Genomic DNA, 17,802 nt, shown 5'->3' on the forward strand with positions numbered 1-17,802 from the left:
AATGTACTTCACATTGCTACTCAACAAAACACATACATTGCAGCGTTTTATGAATTACAGTCAAATAATTGCAGCAATAAACCAGTTTGTTTCAATAGGGTTATTGTGCTACTCTCCAGGGTATCATTTTAAGACTGTGTTGCAGTTTAGTATTTCACAGAAAAATGCTGGACACAAACAGCACCTACTACAGTTACCTACATGTTTTTCCTCTTCAATGTTCCTCCCATTGACGCAGATGTCAAAAGAGAAACGTTAAGCTACAGGTTCTAAGGTTTGAATGGTGATTTGTAAAATTAAGTGAGTGTGGAGGGCTATTCTGGGCCGGATGGCCAATTTCTGAGAAAATACGGTGACCAACAGTCAGGTTTCATAAACACAAGCAGGTTTTGTGCAGACAATTGGCAGTGTAGCAGTGCCTTAGGTTGTTGCTATTACTCATATAAATATATTTCTGCACTCTCAAGTCACTGAGAGACAATCCTGTCATGTCACAACTACTAACTGCCTAGAAGTGTTATATAGAAGCCCGGAAATTTTGTAAACAAAAAAATAGTAGTAACACTGCAGGTTGATATCAAGGATTAAATACATTACTATTACTAAGTGTTTGGTCGCAAATCAAAAATCCATTCTGTTTTTTCAAGTTCTAGGTCATTTTTTATCCCCTTTTGCCGCAGCCTGAAATCATAGCACTTGGAACGGTAAGAAACACTATGTGAAAATTTAGCACTCGACAGAATAACCTAAGGTAGCAGTCGTTGAACTAAAAATAATTACAGCTCACCATTCAGATGATGAATATAATTCACTTGAATTCAGATTCTGGTGTTAGCTGGACCATTTTGGGTGTATTACTACCTTCCAGTTTTTATATTATATATATCTTATATATATATATGATATATAGCTTCTCAACCTTTCCATGTGAGCTTAACGTTTAAATGTCATTCATTTGCCTTTCATTCTATCGAAGCCAGAGTGATTATGACAAAAATAATGCATGGCAGAGAATGTAATTTACTGTAAGTATTAGATCTCACTTCACCTCATTAATGCACTGGGTGAATGAGCAATTTGAATTTTTCTCATTTTCAACTTTTAAGTTCTTATCTGCAGAAAAAGAGCTCATTGGCCCAAAGTGGACTGTAATTACATAGCAATTTGATTTTTTAACTTTTTTTTGAAACATCATACTTTTTTGTATCGTCTGCTATTAGGTTCATGCGTTGCTCAACACTATAAAGGCTTGGCTTTTCGAATACTTGTTGAAAAGCTCTATATCAAATGCAAGGATATTAATAATAATAATAAAATACAGTTTTAAGACCATAAGACCATAAGACGTAGGAGCAGGGGTAGGCCATTCGACCCCTCGAGCCTGCCCCGCCATTTAATAAGATCATGGCTAATCTTCTAACCTAATTCCATTTACCCGCCCTATCCCCATATCCCTCAATCCTTTACAATTTTAACTGTAACACACCAAGCCAAAATGGAACAGTCCATCAAACATCCTTAAAACATGGTACAAAGGAGACTTGGAATAATACAAGCTTGGGGCAAATGTTTTTATTTCAAACTCAAAAGTATTTTACATTTTCTTTTCAACTACGACTGTGCTATCTTGGTTGTATTGTAGAAACTAGTTAGCCTCTTTGGAATAGTAGTCATTTTACACTACAACCAATAGATTGTCACCTAAAGGATTTTACAAAATCATGGGAATAATATCTGCCAATCGCAGACATTCACCATCAGATCGATGGACTGATATTTGCAGGCAAAGCTGATGACAAGCTAGAAGTTTACACAGATTTATTTCGACATAGAAAAAAGCAGCATTACAATAACAGGCATTCATTTTATACTGTACAAGATGACGAATCTTAAGCTGCTTAAAAAATATTAAAATGACAAGTTACAATACCAGTAAGATTTAAGATTGAAGTTATAACAGTAGCATTAATCAAACCATTATTTTTTTCCCCTTATACATGTAGTCTACATACGAGCAACAATTATTTGATTAAGTTTTAGTGAAGTACTGGTGTGGTCAACTAGGATTTGATCAGTTGAAAAGTAACCTAAATCTGCTTTGTGTTTTTTTCTTTTTCAGCTCTCAGGGGCTGTTGCTAGGATTATGTTCACTATAGTTACTGATCATGGTGCTTGCATCATTCTTTCATAGCAGTGCATTAAGGATACGTCCACAGAATATATGATATGATGGAAGGAATTAAAATAAACTTACTGATAATAGACCAAAACAAATGCTATCCAATATAAGGACATTTGTGCTGGAGTCTACTGATTAGCAACTGAGACTCTTTTGAGGTCCATTGCCCTGGGAATGAAACTGTGAACAGTGTACTTTCAAAGCTATTAAAGAGCCAGCCATGTTATAAAAAAATGATACTCGAATTTAGTGTTGCATGAATGTCCTAAGGTACGACATACACCAAAGTACCTGCACACCGAACATCAAATGAAGAAATTCTCCCCTTCTTCATTGAAAGCGATGTGGAGCCAGTCTATCTTCCCAAGTGAGATCGCTACACTGCTGGGATGCTCACAGCAAATTTAAACCAAGTATAAGAGCAGACTCTTGAATGGATTTGCTGTAAACTAATAGTAATTCATATCCGGTTTAGCACTATATTTGAGAGCAGGGTAAGTAATGCCAATTGATGAGCTATTAGTTATTTAACAATTCTCACAAGTACAACAGTCAAATGTCCTGTATCTTTTGTACCCATGGGTCTTGAGAAACCTGTGCACAGCTACAGTATGATAAACACTCATGTACATCAATTAACTTTACATAATGTGCCCTGCACCTCGTCTTCGATGAAGAATGATCTTTCCATGCCATTCTAAACCTGGTTAATTATTCTACCAGGCCACAGAACTCCATTCGGTATCTGAAGTCGTGAGTCCCAAAATGACAGTCATTTTAAAACTAGAATTTCCATCATAATTTCAGGTCCAGAGCCCAAACCAGCATCCTTAATATTTAAGTCAATTACAAGCTCCTGTCCACTTAACAACGCTCTTACCCTTTCACTGTTTTAATGAAAATGATGTACGCCACTGTACATGTGTCTCAATTTGTATTTATTCACTTGGTACTTGACTTCTTTGTCGCATTTGAGTGTTCCTTAAGAGAATTTTTTTTGTGCATTTTCATCCAAGATTTGCAATCCTCTCCATAATGTACAAGGACTGATATAAAGATTGATGCTATCTAGTTTGATGACTCAAGGATTATTATGTGCAAAGTAACAGAAGCATTGATTTTATTTGAAGACCCTTTTATCTTAGGCAGCAATACTTATGCTAAATTACAGATAAGTTGTGCCATGATATAAAAAGGCAATGTGATGAATTGAGCAGCCTAGCACTGCTTGCAAGTGAAGACACCGGTTCTGGAAACTAGCTCAGTGTAGCCTTGAAAGAATTTCTCCAAACTGTTTATTTAAAAAGAATGGCCTTTTAGTTTTATCTGATGCTCAATCAACACAGGGTTACTTGGGTTTAGATGAGCAATTACATGAAGACACACAGCTCTGAATACAAGACCCACTCAGACTGACCGAACATCAATGACACACAGATACAGCTCCAAATGTCCCTTTTGTAATCACCAAATCAGTAAATCTTATTCCTATTCCAAAGTAGAATGGAAACCTATCAGCCATGGAACAACACGAGTCAACCTATTTAGAGACTTTTTTTAATATATCATATATACGTATATAGATTTCAGTTCAGTGTCCCCAGTCAAACAAAGGTTAATGTCCAGATCTAAAAGTCAATTTTGATTAGTTGTTCATTTTTCTGCAGTCAGGGTTATTCTGCTCAAACAGCTGTGAAGAATTGGAAGCTATTTGGAAGCTATTCTTGGTGAAACCTGGACCAGCATCATTTCAGCATTGCAGGGATTGTGATGGCAGACTAACTGAATGGCAGGCTAGAAAGAAAGAAGGAATTCTGACCTTTGCTACCCAGTGTGCCATTTTGTAACTCATCAAACCTTCGTAGAGTTAACACTCTCTGGGAATGTAAGCGTTACACCCGAAGAGTGACTGGGGTTCCTGTCATGAGAAAAGGAAACTCCTGGTGAAAACTTTAAGGGTGTTCCAGAACAATTTGTCATGATTCTCAAATGTGGTTTCGCAAGTGCATGGTGAAATTAATTGCATTCCTAATTCACAGCTATGGACATCATGGTAAATACATACCTTTTCTGTACATACTTTATTTTTTTATATTGATAAATGAAACATTAAATAATAACAGGACTGTTTGTGGTCAACGTCCAGGAAACAACTTTGACTTTTAGCCTTCAAATCCTTGAGTCCATATTTAGAACTAAAATTGTTAACTCTTAGTTAATACAATTAAAATTGTAATTCTGTCGCAATTTTTTTGTTAGATTTACTGTAATTTTGGCAGACTTAAAAATATTCCTCATGTTACAATTTCTTAGATTTTAAACTTATTTTTACCAATTTTTCTCTTCCAATTTGCTGCTTTCCTCTCTTGAAGATGCTTTTGACCTTTTTATTGATGCCCACTGGTAGGTTGTCCAAGTGGCCATTATTCATGTGTCAGCCTGAACAGTAGGTATTGGCAGACTATACGACAGCAGGGAACATCAGAGCAAAGCCCAATCCTGAACACAGACATGAACCTTCCAGTAGATATTCTCTCAATAATGGTCAAGACTGGGTACTCCAGCTAATTTTCTCTCTCCCCTCCCCCACACCTCCCTCCAACTGAGAGTCACCCAGTGTTTAAGACTCCACTGGGTGATGTGTTTTCCATCAAAGTGGCTCACATTTTCCGTAATTATTTGTTTTAAAAAAGCTTCACTGCAATGATACGTAAGACTCTTAGTTAATACAGTGAATGAAAATAAATTACAGGGATGGCACCACATATATTTCAGACATCAGTTACGAGGATTTATTAATCTTGCCTGAACTCAATTTAATTCAAATGTTACTCGATACAATAAATAGCATGTAGTTTTTTAAAAAAAACTTATCAGAAAAGGGACTCTCCAAAGACTGTGAAGCCTAGCATGATACTCATGCAACATGATGAAAGCTATAAAACCATTACCCACTGATACCTGTTATCTGGTATGGGATGTAAAAGCCATATCTGTGGGCAGCTAACAAATCCTCTAAATTGCACCCCAGTTTGTAGGCTATAAAAATCCGACATGAAATAAAGCTGCATCCACTGCATTTCATGTTATATCACATCATCATATAACCAGGGCCCGTTGCACGAGACTCATTTTGTCAGTGTGACCCTTACGGAATAGCTACACGTTATAAATGCATATTCCACTTTAATTCTCTTCTTTTGAAAACTTAGAGAGGTGCCATCTTCATTCAGAAAGTGTATCTCAAACCGCTCCTAGTTCGAAAGTTCATGTGTTGACAACCACACCATTACATCACCTGCGTTGAAAATGACTCACATTAGTTGTCTAATTAAAAAAAGGTACAGAAAACACTTTTTCATTGAAGATGGTGCCCCAGTTAAACAAGTAAAATATATTTGTATCTTTAATCTGAACAATACTTGTTTGGCTTTAAATTCTATAGATATCTCAACAGCATAAACAGTTTGTGGATTTTGAGACCTTGTACAAACATGAGTTACGGAAAGCAATTACCACAGAACTTCATGTTCCTTTCGTTCAACAGTTTATCCCCAGTAAAGACATTGTTTAACAAGTGCAACCTTTCTTTTTTTAAATATGGTATTTACATAACCAAATATAAATGTTTAACTTCTCGTTTTAATCTGTTTTCGTTATGCTCCAGGTCAGGCCTGACTCGACGGAGATAGAAATTACTTCTTTTTTTGTTGTCATTATTATAAATAAATAAAAGTACTTCAGAAAATGTTTCAGTTACAGGTACCAGTACATGAATTCACAAAGTTAACAGTTCTTGGTGCGAAGATAAAACATTCAGGTAACCACAAAAGGAACATCCAGAAATGATAGAAGAAAGACGGGCATTATAACTATTTAATGTCAATTTTTGGACCCAGGTGATGAAACATCACTGACTCTCTTAACTTTCCAGAAAAAAAACCTTGAAAGTTCCTCACACATTACCAGCAACAGAAATTTAAATAAATTCCAATCATATCACATTCCAAGCATTGCTGGACACCAAAATCTATTCTGAAAGCCCTCGGGCTGAGTGGCTGCTTAATAAGGGAGTGTTGAATCATCCCACTCAAGCTGTTCTCTCCGGGTTACATTTTGCTGATCCTCTTCATGATCAGCTTCCTCCTCGTCTTCACTATCCTCAGAATCAGCACTTGTGATATCATCCTCCTCTCCCTCTTCCTCTTCCTCCTCCTCCTCCTCGCTTTCCTGCTCACTGTGTTCTTGGTCTTCGTAGTTCTAAGCACACAAGAACCAACGACAACAAATTATATTTGTATAGCACCCTTCATGTCAGGAGGACGTCCCAAGGCACTGAGATAAGCAGTGCATGTTCCAGTGGGACTTGTTAAAATATTCAGTGCATCAACATTTATTCACACCTTTTGTCTTAATACTTTTATAATATAAATAATCTTTGCATCTGATAAAGTTCCTTATCAGGAATGAGAGGCTGCGAATCCTTCCCAATGAGATATGGGATCTTCCACTGACTTAAAGGTTCAGAGATTAATAGAATTCCTGATAAGATTTTCAAATGAGCAAACACATATGCATTTGCCCACAAAATATACAGTCAATTCACTTCACGGTCTATTCTGTGAAGCGCTTTGAGGCGTCTCGAAGACGTGATAAGTCTCTATATCAAATGCAAGGATTATTATTAATACCACCACATTCTTTCATTGCTTGCAGTAAAAGTAAATCACTAAGCTTTGGATATTCTTAAAACTGAAATATTTCCACATTTCCTGAATCAGAAATGCTCAAACAGTCTGACTTATCGTTTCACTATACTCTACCTCCATGGGGTTAACAGTAATAGTCAGGGCAGAGTCGTCCCAGTCCATCTCGCTGTCTTTCCCACCCTCATTTTCTCGACTGGAGCGCTGGTGGGCTGTTCGAATCCTAAAGACTCCCAGAACAATGATGAAGAGCAGGAAACTAATGCACACTACAATGACAATAGTGGCAGCACTTGGAATAACTACAAAAAAAGAACACAAAGAGTTATATACAATACATATCAGTGAGATAATAAGATCTTGCTACCAGGCAGCGTTATCTATTTTAAAGCGTTTGGAATTGATGGCGCAAGGACTGAAATCTTTATTCCCATTAGAAGGTAAAAATAGCATCACTTAGTCTCAGATTGGCAATACAGATTTTTGGAAACAATACAATGTCACACAAAGTGGCAGTGGCTTGAACATGGGCCAGATGAGAGAATGAGGAAGTGGACAGTGATGGATTCTTCCCTGGAGCACTGGCTTACAACCACTTCAAAAGAAGTGGTGTCTTTCCCTTCATTCAATGCTGCAAGACAAAAGGGTACTTTACATTGTACTCTGAGTTAAAGCATTCAGCTGGAAGTCAAGGTTCAGGCAGAGATGTAATGGGAGCTGGATACAGACAAAAAAAATGTTGGCCTATAAAATTCTCCAGGGCTGGAACTGAAGATTACATCAACTAAGATTATTCTGTAACTCTTATGCCATATGGGCAGGGAAATCTTCTTGCAATATGATTTAACTAAAGACGATCCCTAACTGCTTCATCCACTCAAAGTTGGGGAAGAAAAGTGAACATAAATTAACATCTGCCATCCATTCCTCACAGTGACAATTACAGAAAACAGATCGATTTCATACATGAGGAAACCATTTCTCTACTTTATGAGGCAATCCAGGCTACAGATAACAAAATCCACAGCGCAACATAATTTGAATACCTTTTGAAAAGGGCAGTTGTTTTGGATTGAATGGAAAGAACGTTATATTTTTTCTAAATAGCGTGCTCCTAGAGAAAAATAGGACAGGCAAAGACTGCAGTGATTTGAAATGACAACATAACTATACTAAGTTTCTGATATGAAAGACTTATGGTAGACAGGAAGTTATCCAAGTCTAAATAATATGAAGTAAATTAGAGCCATGTTCTGCTGTCCTAAATCTCACAATACATTGAAACATAAATTCCAATTTTCAATTGTAGTGCTTTCATTAGAGTGACGTACAGCCAGATAACTTTGATAATTTGGGATTTCTTTCATGAAATTGCACCAGTGCTTCTGAAAGAATTGTTGTTACATTTTTGAAAGTACAAAAACATAAATTCAGCTCTGCATTATTTCACAGCATTGCCAGCACAAGGGAATAGCATTCACAACAGTTCTCACTCACAAATCGGGACAGGAATTAATATTCTTTTTTTATCATACGGTATTTCATATAGACATTGTAATACATCTAATCTGATAATCAGCAAAAAGTATAGAATCTGGGGATGAAATTCGCAATAGCCCTACACCTATACCTAACTAGTAGTTTTGTAAGGCAGGTAAAGGTTAGCTGTCTTCAATTTAAATGTTTTTTGAGGGGAAGGAAAGGGGAAATTGAATATTGCTTAGACAATTCAAGGCTTCAATATTCTTTGCAATATAATTTACTGAAGACCATTGCCATATAGTAAACTAGTACAAATTATAAACTCTGCTCATGCCGTCCCAAGTTTGATTCCTGACAATGAGAATATTTTGAAGCCTTCCTTGAATGTCTTCAAAATTGTTTTGACTTTCACACTTGTCTAGTGTACACCCTGTCATCATGAAATGCAGTTTTCTTTAGTTTGCTGAGTCTAGTGGATTTATACATCCAATTTCCCTGTTTGGCACAGACTAGTTCTCTATATTTATTATTCCGAGCTTGAGAGACTGTTCACACAGTTGCAACCAGTTCTACTACCGTGGGATTGGAACAGAATCATCTGAGATTGTAAAGCTCAAAATCCACAATTTAAAAAGTCAATTACTCTGAATATTCATTCCTAGTCAGTATCCATTGTGCTGAAAAATTCACAACTCTGCATTTTTGGCTGTACAATATTAATATTTAAAATAAACATGGTGTCATTCTAATGCTTTGCACGCCTTTTCCTGAAGAATATGATTTGGTTACCTGAGTTATGTGCAGCGTTAAGGTTATGACCTGTGAGACCAGGTAGCGAATGATGGATAGACTGGAGGAACTGGGGCTGAACAACCACATGATTAGCGTGGTCCATGAGATTAATGTTGTGGAGAACATTCACCTAGACAGAGGAAACCAAGGTGGTCAATATTACCTTGCCAAATTAAATCAATTTTCACGGCACTTGTGCCAACTAGCTTCTAAGTGCTTTATTGCTGTCTAAGTAAATTACATACAACACTTGTATTAAGCAACTCTTCCATGCAGCTTTAATCCATATCAGCAAGGTTAATATGTATGTAACCCATTTGACTTTTTTCTCACCTCTAAGCTAAATTCATTGCTTGTGTAGCGACCATTGAGCTCTGAGCACGTTAGCCTGAACTTCCGCCCGAAAATGGAGGCAGTGTGCCAGTTGCGATACCTCACTTTGCGAAGCACGTGTTCATAGTTTCCCATGGAATCCACACCTGAGGCAAAACACAGAATCAGTCTCACGACACAGGAGACAGTCTTGACAAAGTGAAAATCGCCCTTCAACTAAAAATGCTCATTGATTTTTTTTTGAATTGATTGAGCAGCTCAATACTTGAAAAATTACATCCTATTCTTCAATGTTGAAATAAACTGTAAAGCAAAAGCTGATTAAAACATAAAGCAATGAGGACAAAAACGGAGCACTATGTTGGAAGGAAGGGCATTCCAAATCCTGTCCTTCTGAACAGGATCCACAGTAGTCCTGCAGCTGCACAGGGCTCGTTGAATAATTGATGTTCATCCTCCAGCTAAACATATTCAGCCATTGAATAATCATTGCATGTTTAATAATAATAAGGAGGATGATTCAAAGAGCTTCAAAGGATATACTGTGAAGTGTAGCAACTATGTATATTGTGGGCTCACGTTTGTTGTAAGCACTTTAGGACGCTACATTGCATGAGGGGAGCTATATAAATCAAGTTGTTGATGTTATTGTTACGTGTAAGGATATTATGACATGCCATACAATGTAATGTGCATTTGTATGTGATGCGTATGCTGTTGCACACTGATTAAAGTCCTTTTTTTTAACATGGAGAATGCCGTACATTTAATTCTGCAAAAATTAATTAGCGAGATTCTCAATGTTGTTCAAATAAATAACGAAACTCGGCAAAACAAAAGGTTATTACCATAAATGGACATTCCTGCGGTGGAATTTGTGAATTCCAGATGCTTCCCATGAAGCTCAGTCGATTCCAGTTCCAGGCACTCCTGTTCGGAATTCAATTCATCCCCAATTATCAAAATATCACAGTAATCCAAGTTGTGAACAATTTCTTCTGCAGCAGATGGTTGACGGACTGCAAAACAATTTTTTTCCAGAAAAATAAGAAAGATATTAATGAGCCCAAATAGAGATTTGGAATTTCTAAGCAAATAATTTCTCCTTGGAAGTCAGTAGTTGTTAAAAGAACAAAAAAGTCACAACTCAGACAGTAAAGTTCATGCAGAGGTTCGGAATCCGAGTATCTTTGATGCTTTCCAACAGGTTGATTTCCGCTAGATGCTCTGCCAGATCTCCTCTAGGCTGGGACATAAAATATGAGCTAATGGTTACACGAGTCGATCACATGGAGGAGGATGCATGGTGTTAAAGAGAATGTGAGTAGTTTAGAGGCGAAGAAAATGCCACCCTTTTTGCCGTAATATTTAATGCTACGACTCCCCAAGGATCTATCTATTTATCTCTCATCCCCAGTGATTCAGCTTCAACAGCTTTCTGGTTCAAATGTTTGGTTTGCACAGAGGATTAATCCCGACACTAAATACCCTTTGGATGAATTAAGAGCAAGGAAACCTAGAAAAAAATATCACCACGAGGATAAGGGATTATATTTTAAAGGAATAGGCAATTGGTGGTTGTTGGGAACAGGTAGTGTTTCATTGATGCCTCAAAGCCTTTCTGTTTCACTGACTTTCTCCCATTTGTTTTCACTTGAAAAGTGCTTCTTTTCATTTGCTTCGCTCAATTCTTGGGATAAACCTCAAAAACTGACAAACCTTTGGCCCCTGTGTGGAGCCTTCTTTCAGACTGCGGCTCTTTTTTAACTGTGCTGATGATCCTGAGGCCTGGGAACAGCAGGACACCTCTGGTGCTTTCAAACTCCGAGGCCGGTCTCGAGAAATGGTCCAATCCACTCACTGTAATCTTGGGTTCAACAGGCTGAAGAACAACAATGTACGCATCTATGTCTGCGATGCTGATGCAATTGTCCTCACCAAAACACCTGGAGAGATCAAAAAGAAAATTATCACCACCCGCTAGTTGGAATCCAACTGATCATACCCTAAAACAATTCCGTAAAAGGCGAACACAGCAGCTAACATGCGCACATCAATATCCTATAACCAGCCACAAAGTAAATGGACAATTGTATTTGGGGGATTGTTGACCAAGTCACTCGGCGAACAATACAGTTTATGGGTAACTCACTGGGCTACAGTTGAAATTTTGTAGCGTCGAATGCCAGGTGTTGGAAACTGTCTTGAGTTGATGTATGCTACCTGCTGCATTGCTCGATTTATAATGTCAATGTCTTCTCCTTCCATCACCACAATTGACTGAGCTGGATTGAAGTGAAACTGGGAAACAGCAAGCAGAACATTAACACAGAGAATCACTTGATCTTAGAGCACAAAATATATTGTGCTTTCCTTGTATAGTTAAATCAAATAATTTGTTTAGGAGGATAAAATAAATATATTAAGATTGCTTGTTAGGCATTTTTGGAAAGATCAACCAATGAAATTATAAATATAAGATCTAATTATTTGGCATTAAAAAGTAATGAAACATAAATATTTTCAGTTCTGTTCTGACCTCATTCATGTCTATGAAAGTCTTTCCATGTGTTAATCAACATTTAGCGGCCATTGATAAATCATTAGTACATTTTTCATCAGTACAGATCTGAACCCATGCAATCTCTCACCTTTATTTCCTTGCCAAGTGTCTCCAAAGAATTTATATCTAGGCCCTCCTTGCAGGCCTGCAGACAGGAGATAACTTTCTGGCTCTCAATCTTGCCCGGTCGAATAGACAAGCCAGCAAGACTACCGTGAAAAAACTGGGCAAATCGAGGCTTCACGATCTCGCCACCTAAAAGGTAATAAATTGATTAATTCTTATGAACAGTCATAGACCTGAAACGTTTAACTAATTTTGCTCTCGCCATAGATGCTGCCTGACCTGCTGCGTGTTCCCAGTGACCTCTGCTTTTATTTCAGGTTTACAGCACCTGCGGTACTTTTGTTTTTAATACATTCATTTGTCTCAAAGCACTTCATACGTATACTGCAACATGTAGTAATTGTGCATCTGTAGGCAAATGTGGTAACCAATTTGTGCACCTTAATGTCACACAAGCAACGTGAAGTCAGTGACCAATTTTATCAGGGCGAGTGAGTTAAATCTCTCATCCAAAGGAATGCATCTCCAACAATTCAGCGCTTCCGCTACACTACACTTAAGTGACAGCCTAGACTATGAGCTCAATAACCTGATAGGGGTCTTGGAACCACAACCATCTGATTCAGAGGCAAAAGTACCACCAATTGAGACAGGCTGACACTTTATAATAAGATCTTTGGATCAGAAAGTCATAATTAGTTGCATGGTAAACCTCCCATGATCTCACATGCTGTTCCTCATTACAACAAAAAAAGGATTTTTGGTCTAATTAGACATGAGCTAAAAGCAATTTTTACAATGCAATGAACCAGTTTAAGCTCTTGAAGCAATACGGGAAAGGATCCCTTCTTACATCAGTGTCGGCATTACCAGATGTGCAGGTATTTAGTAAAGCTAATGATGTCCTTAGATTAAAATGTTTTGCTCATACTGATTATATATTTACCAGAAATGTAGATAGTTATATATCTTATTACATTGCTAAGTAAAATACTGTGTTAGGCTCGACGATATAAATCACACATAATTAATGTTATAAAATAAACTATAACATTATTGTAGTATTAGGGCCAAAATCGACTGTCCCTGTTCTTCTTATATCACGTGATGTGCCTTACTCTTATTATGCGCATATTATCCCTTCAGAAGCCAAATAAGATGGTAAAGGTTATAATGGCTGCTTCCATGCACTCATCTCATGTTGATATTGAGAATTAAAAAATATTATAGCCAAATTCTTTTATCTGAATGATGTTGGACAAAGTACCATTTCATTGTTTGGAATATAATTAATTGTTCCCTGTATTCCTATGACACTGTTCGGTACTCGGTCAGTCTTTGCTGAAGCACACACTAGATGGCATCAGTAGGCAAAAGACCAAAACAAGCAAGGTTATGTCCATTAGCACAGATTATGTATGCCTAACTGACTCGATGAATGTGAAATCACACAGATAGGAGTCCATCCCTCAGTGGAACCATTATGCTTGGCAACTGCAATAACGAGCAGGGTGTTCTCAAAGGAAGGATCTGTAAGACTTTTCCTAAATGGCATTGATGAGAACACACAGTCGGGAATAATAGGGCTGCCACTTTTTACCCTCATCAGGATTACTTAATATTGACATACTCCCTGTTGTAAACTCAAGGTGTACAGTGGAAGTGGAACAATTTTGTGTTCCTTATCTTGTTTATATTTAGATTTAAACCAGGATCATTGTAAGCTTGGAGGGTGATTGGATTTGCCCCCTGGTGTCACATGGGATACTGATTGTTTCTATCTAGATACCTCAGCAGTACTGAGCTATTTAATCTACAGGGTCATTTTACGACGTGCGAAACAACGTCTGTACTTACACATTGTGGCACAGCTCACAAAGCTTGTTCCAGTTTAGCACTTCCCATCCATTTTTGGAATATTGCAAATCAGATGCCGTTATGAGATCACATACAAATCATAGAAATTAACATGCACAGGAGGAAACTATGTGTGTCATTGTCTCCCTCACTGGAACTATTATACTTGCGCATTGTTGAACAAATCGTGTAGGTACAAAATTTAAAACGAGCAGGAGCCAACTTCAGCTATTTTATATATTGTTCATGATTGAAGAAGAAACCATTTATACAAGATTACCAGCAGGTACCCTCAGAAAAGGGCATCCTGCTTATTTCAAGTAGGCATGTAGCCGAGCAATTGAAGCTTATCTCTAAACTTTAAAAATCCCCCAAAAGTAATAAAATTGGTTTATCTACAGTTTGCACTTTGTATTCATTTATAGCTGCTCTCAAAGAACTTTAACAATATTGTTATCTGCTACTATCAGCCAACTGCAGCAACCACATCGCCACCTGCTTCAGTAAACCGATTGAATACAAGATATAAGCAGTCATATAATTCAAGCCACAGTTTTCCGCTAATAAGTACGATAAAATCTAATGGAAAAATTCTCTACTTATGGCACTTGTGACAGTAACAGACTGCATCAAGGATCATTATCTATCCGGGTCTCACATTGATAGACTCATTGTTTCTGACTGCAAGTGCACTATTCTTGCATGAGTGCCACTTTTTAATTAACAACCAATCAATAACTGTATGTCTATGTAAATATACATTAGATAGAGATAGACAGCAAGAGCAAGAGAGAATCGTCTCTGATTTAATTGTATTCTGCATGTTCTGTTGGTAATACGGACCCAGAATAAACCTATCATTTTACACCTCTTTTGTCACAGGTGCACAGTTTTTAATTATGTCACTCGATTCTTTTCTGTGCTCCTCTCACAGTAATGCGGAGCATGGGATCATTGCAGAAATAGAATAATGGAAATGAGCAACTGCAGGGGTATCTTCCATCAATCACCTTCTCGAAGCATCAAAATTAATATCCTCTCCAAGTTAAATTATATCCACTGATGGAGGCAGGTTTCCCATTGGAGATGGGTTGTTTCAGCAGAATCAATAATGCTTTTAAGTCCATGTTATTTCAAAGAAGAAGATTTTCTCACCCTTTCAATACTATCTCACCTTCTCTGAAGGCAGTGCTTTCACACAGTTCCCATGCCTATCTGCAGGTTTTATGTGTCTGAGGCCGTTGGCCATTTTGTATAGTACATTACATTTTGTACAGTAAGTATAAGTACCTTAAACAACTTCACAGCCAAGTAAAACCGAGCAAAACAGAAGGAAAGATCCCAACATTCAATTACCAGCCTATACATGATCTTAAGGAATACCTGGCTCAAATCCATACACAATGAATAGGTTTTTAAGCTATACCTTTCATCGGATTATCAAAAAACCTGCAGTCTGACCAGGTGAAGGTATAACGGGGAGAAAGGAAATCACTGCTATATATACATTGCAATTCCTCATGGGTTCGGAACATTCAGTAGTTGTTGCAGGATTCCTGAGAAAAACCTTCCAGCATTAATGCCTCTGTTCGTATCCTGGGAGATTTTAAGATGGCTCAGACACAGATCCAAAAAAATAGAATGATTCTCCTGGGCATCCTGCTTGCCAGGAAATTGTACTGTGCAATTGGAAAAGCAAAGAAGTCTTTCACAGTAAGAAATAGTTGCATTCCAGTATTTAAAAAAAACTAATCTGAGGTGTTGAGAAAAATTAATTGTATTGCCACATGCAGTGGTTTCATATTCTGAAGAAACAGGAAAAAAGTGGATTGAAAATCACACATGAAACTTGAATATTTTTTTTGGGATACTGTTTGCCCTGCTCTGCATTTCCAACATTTGTTGTTTGTCCGGTACGCAAAAAGAAGATGCACAGCCATCTTCTATCGTACTGTGAAACTAATATTCATTTGCTTAAAAAAAACAGAATCCAAACAAAGACGCTCTCAACAAATTATAATTACACGTCTAAGTTATATTATAAATTGCAAAATGCACCTTGTGATGCCTAACAATAGAATGGATACGTGATTCAGAAACTGTTTGTATGTTTTCTTATCTTTGCGTGCACTTGTGTGTGCATATATGTATATGTAGGACCTCAAGGTATTTAGTATGTAAAAGGTTGTACAAATCCTGTACATATTACTCAAAAAAAATTGTAGGAATCATGGATGCTTATCTAATGTGAAGAAAGATAAAGGTCCTGGTACGTAATATAATAAGCACTTGCATCCAGACTAAAATTGGTAAAACTGGTGTCACAAAACCCTTCCTTTCTAAAAATGTAAAGGAGAACACTGTTACATGGTGCATCGCACAAAGATAACAGCCTCTTCTAAGTCAATTTAACGCAATCTTCTGAACAATATGAATTTTTCAATCTTTGTTCCAAAGGGTGAAAAGCATAGATTGGATAATTACCTCATAATTCACTACAGCTATTCTTTAGCGCCCACTGTTACAATGGGCAGAGAACAGGTTGGCTTTCCTGCAGCATTAACCTTCAAAACTGAAGAGTCTTGACTTACAAATTCAAAGAGTTCACATGTTTCTGCCAAAATAGAAAGCCTGTTGTTTGTGACAGACAGATATCAGATAGGAGGTCTAATTGCACGTTAATTAACAAGCTAATGCTACTGCAAAAAAAACCTTTGCAGCACTCATTTAGCCAATTAGTTTAGGTGAAAGGAAGAGAAAAAGAATTCTTTGCAAATGTGACAAACGCAATTGGTAGTGTACATTTGCAAAAGGAAAATGCACGCACTCCGAATATCTCAACTGTCACTTCTAATAAAACTAGAAAGGAACTCAGTGGTCTGACTACGCTAGGTGTTAACTTGCTCCACATCTCTTTATTATAATTAATAATAATCCTTGTATTTGATGTAGAGCCTTATCACATCTTCGAGACAAAATTATTACAATATATTCATATTGACCACTGATTTATGTCCCAACTCATGCTGGATCTCCTTGACCCAACGGTGCTGGTGGAAATGCAATATTCAGCTCACCATTCCCAGCATAAGCAGAATAGGACTGGTGGCAATCCTACATTGAACGGTAACCTTTATTTTCAGCTAAAGATTATGTCAATGATACACACAAAATAATTAGCCTCGCAGAACACCTTTGTCTAGTTTATTGAATATATTGCGGTCATTTTCAGTTCCTTCTCTTCTGAGTCTTGAGTGAAATGAGTTTGACCAGCCTCAGCACGCATTCACAGCATAAGATGTAGACGGGCTATAAGGATAAGATCGTGAATTAGAAACGCTCTTCCTAGGTTTTCCAGTGAAAGGAGATTGCGGGTTAGAGAACAGGAAGCTTCATCTCAAAACTGACCAGGGAATACTGACTCGAGGTATAAAACAATAGCACCTCAGTTAATTCAAATGTCATCCAAAATATAAAAATAAAATCGACATGAAATCAACTGAGGCCACTCACCTCTTGGAAGCAGAGAAATACTTGACCCTCCAGCCGAGCTGTCTTAGTATGTGAGGTGGTTTGATGCCTTGCATACATTCTGTGAGATGTAGCGAGTGTCATATCATGCTAGAGATAACCATTTTTTTTAGCGTAATTCATTGTACAGGAGGGTGCAGTGAATCACCAGAACTGTAGCAGCTCCCTTATAACCAGTTACAGATGTTAGTTTTTGAAAGAAGCCTTTGTAACGAAGAGATCCTGCCAGAAAAGGTAGGAAGTACCATGTGACCTTGAAGATCGGATGTGTAAGGGCCTATTCTAAGATGTAA

The 17,802-nt window shown here is 37.4% G+C and overlaps 1 protein-coding gene across 2 annotated transcripts in view; it reads right to left on the reverse strand.

Moving 5' to 3' along the window:
- Nucleotides 1-1,562: 1,562 nt before the first annotated feature.
- The window catches only part of LOC103175172 (calsyntenin-2), a 144,497-nt gene continuing 128,257 nt past the window's right edge, over nucleotides 1,563-17,802 (reverse strand). For both annotated transcript variants that reach the window (XM_007888011.2, XM_007888027.2), the window contains exons 10-17: nucleotides 12,144-12,310; nucleotides 11,645-11,793; nucleotides 11,212-11,438; nucleotides 10,341-10,511; nucleotides 9,493-9,638; nucleotides 9,157-9,289; nucleotides 7,003-7,187; nucleotides 1,563-6,439 (exon numbers count right to left, since the gene is read on the reverse strand). In XM_007888011.2, the coding sequence (XP_007886202.2) occupies nucleotides 6,242-6,439; nucleotides 7,003-7,187; nucleotides 9,157-9,289; nucleotides 9,493-9,638; nucleotides 10,341-10,511; nucleotides 11,212-11,438; nucleotides 11,645-11,793; nucleotides 12,144-12,310 (1,376 nt within the window). In that variant the 3' untranslated portion in view covers nucleotides 1,563-6,241. The remainder of the gene's footprint in view (nucleotides 6,440-7,002; nucleotides 7,188-9,156; nucleotides 9,290-9,492; nucleotides 9,639-10,340; nucleotides 10,512-11,211; nucleotides 11,439-11,644; nucleotides 11,794-12,143; nucleotides 12,311-17,802) is intronic.

Source organism: Callorhinchus milii, unplaced genomic scaffold (genome assembly GCF_018977255.1).
Source record: "Callorhinchus milii isolate IMCB2004 unplaced genomic scaffold, IMCB_Cmil_1.0 Scaffold11, whole genome shotgun sequence".
In the NCBI taxonomy this organism is placed as follows: Eukaryota; Metazoa; Chordata; class Chondrichthyes; order Chimaeriformes; family Callorhinchidae; genus Callorhinchus; species Callorhinchus milii.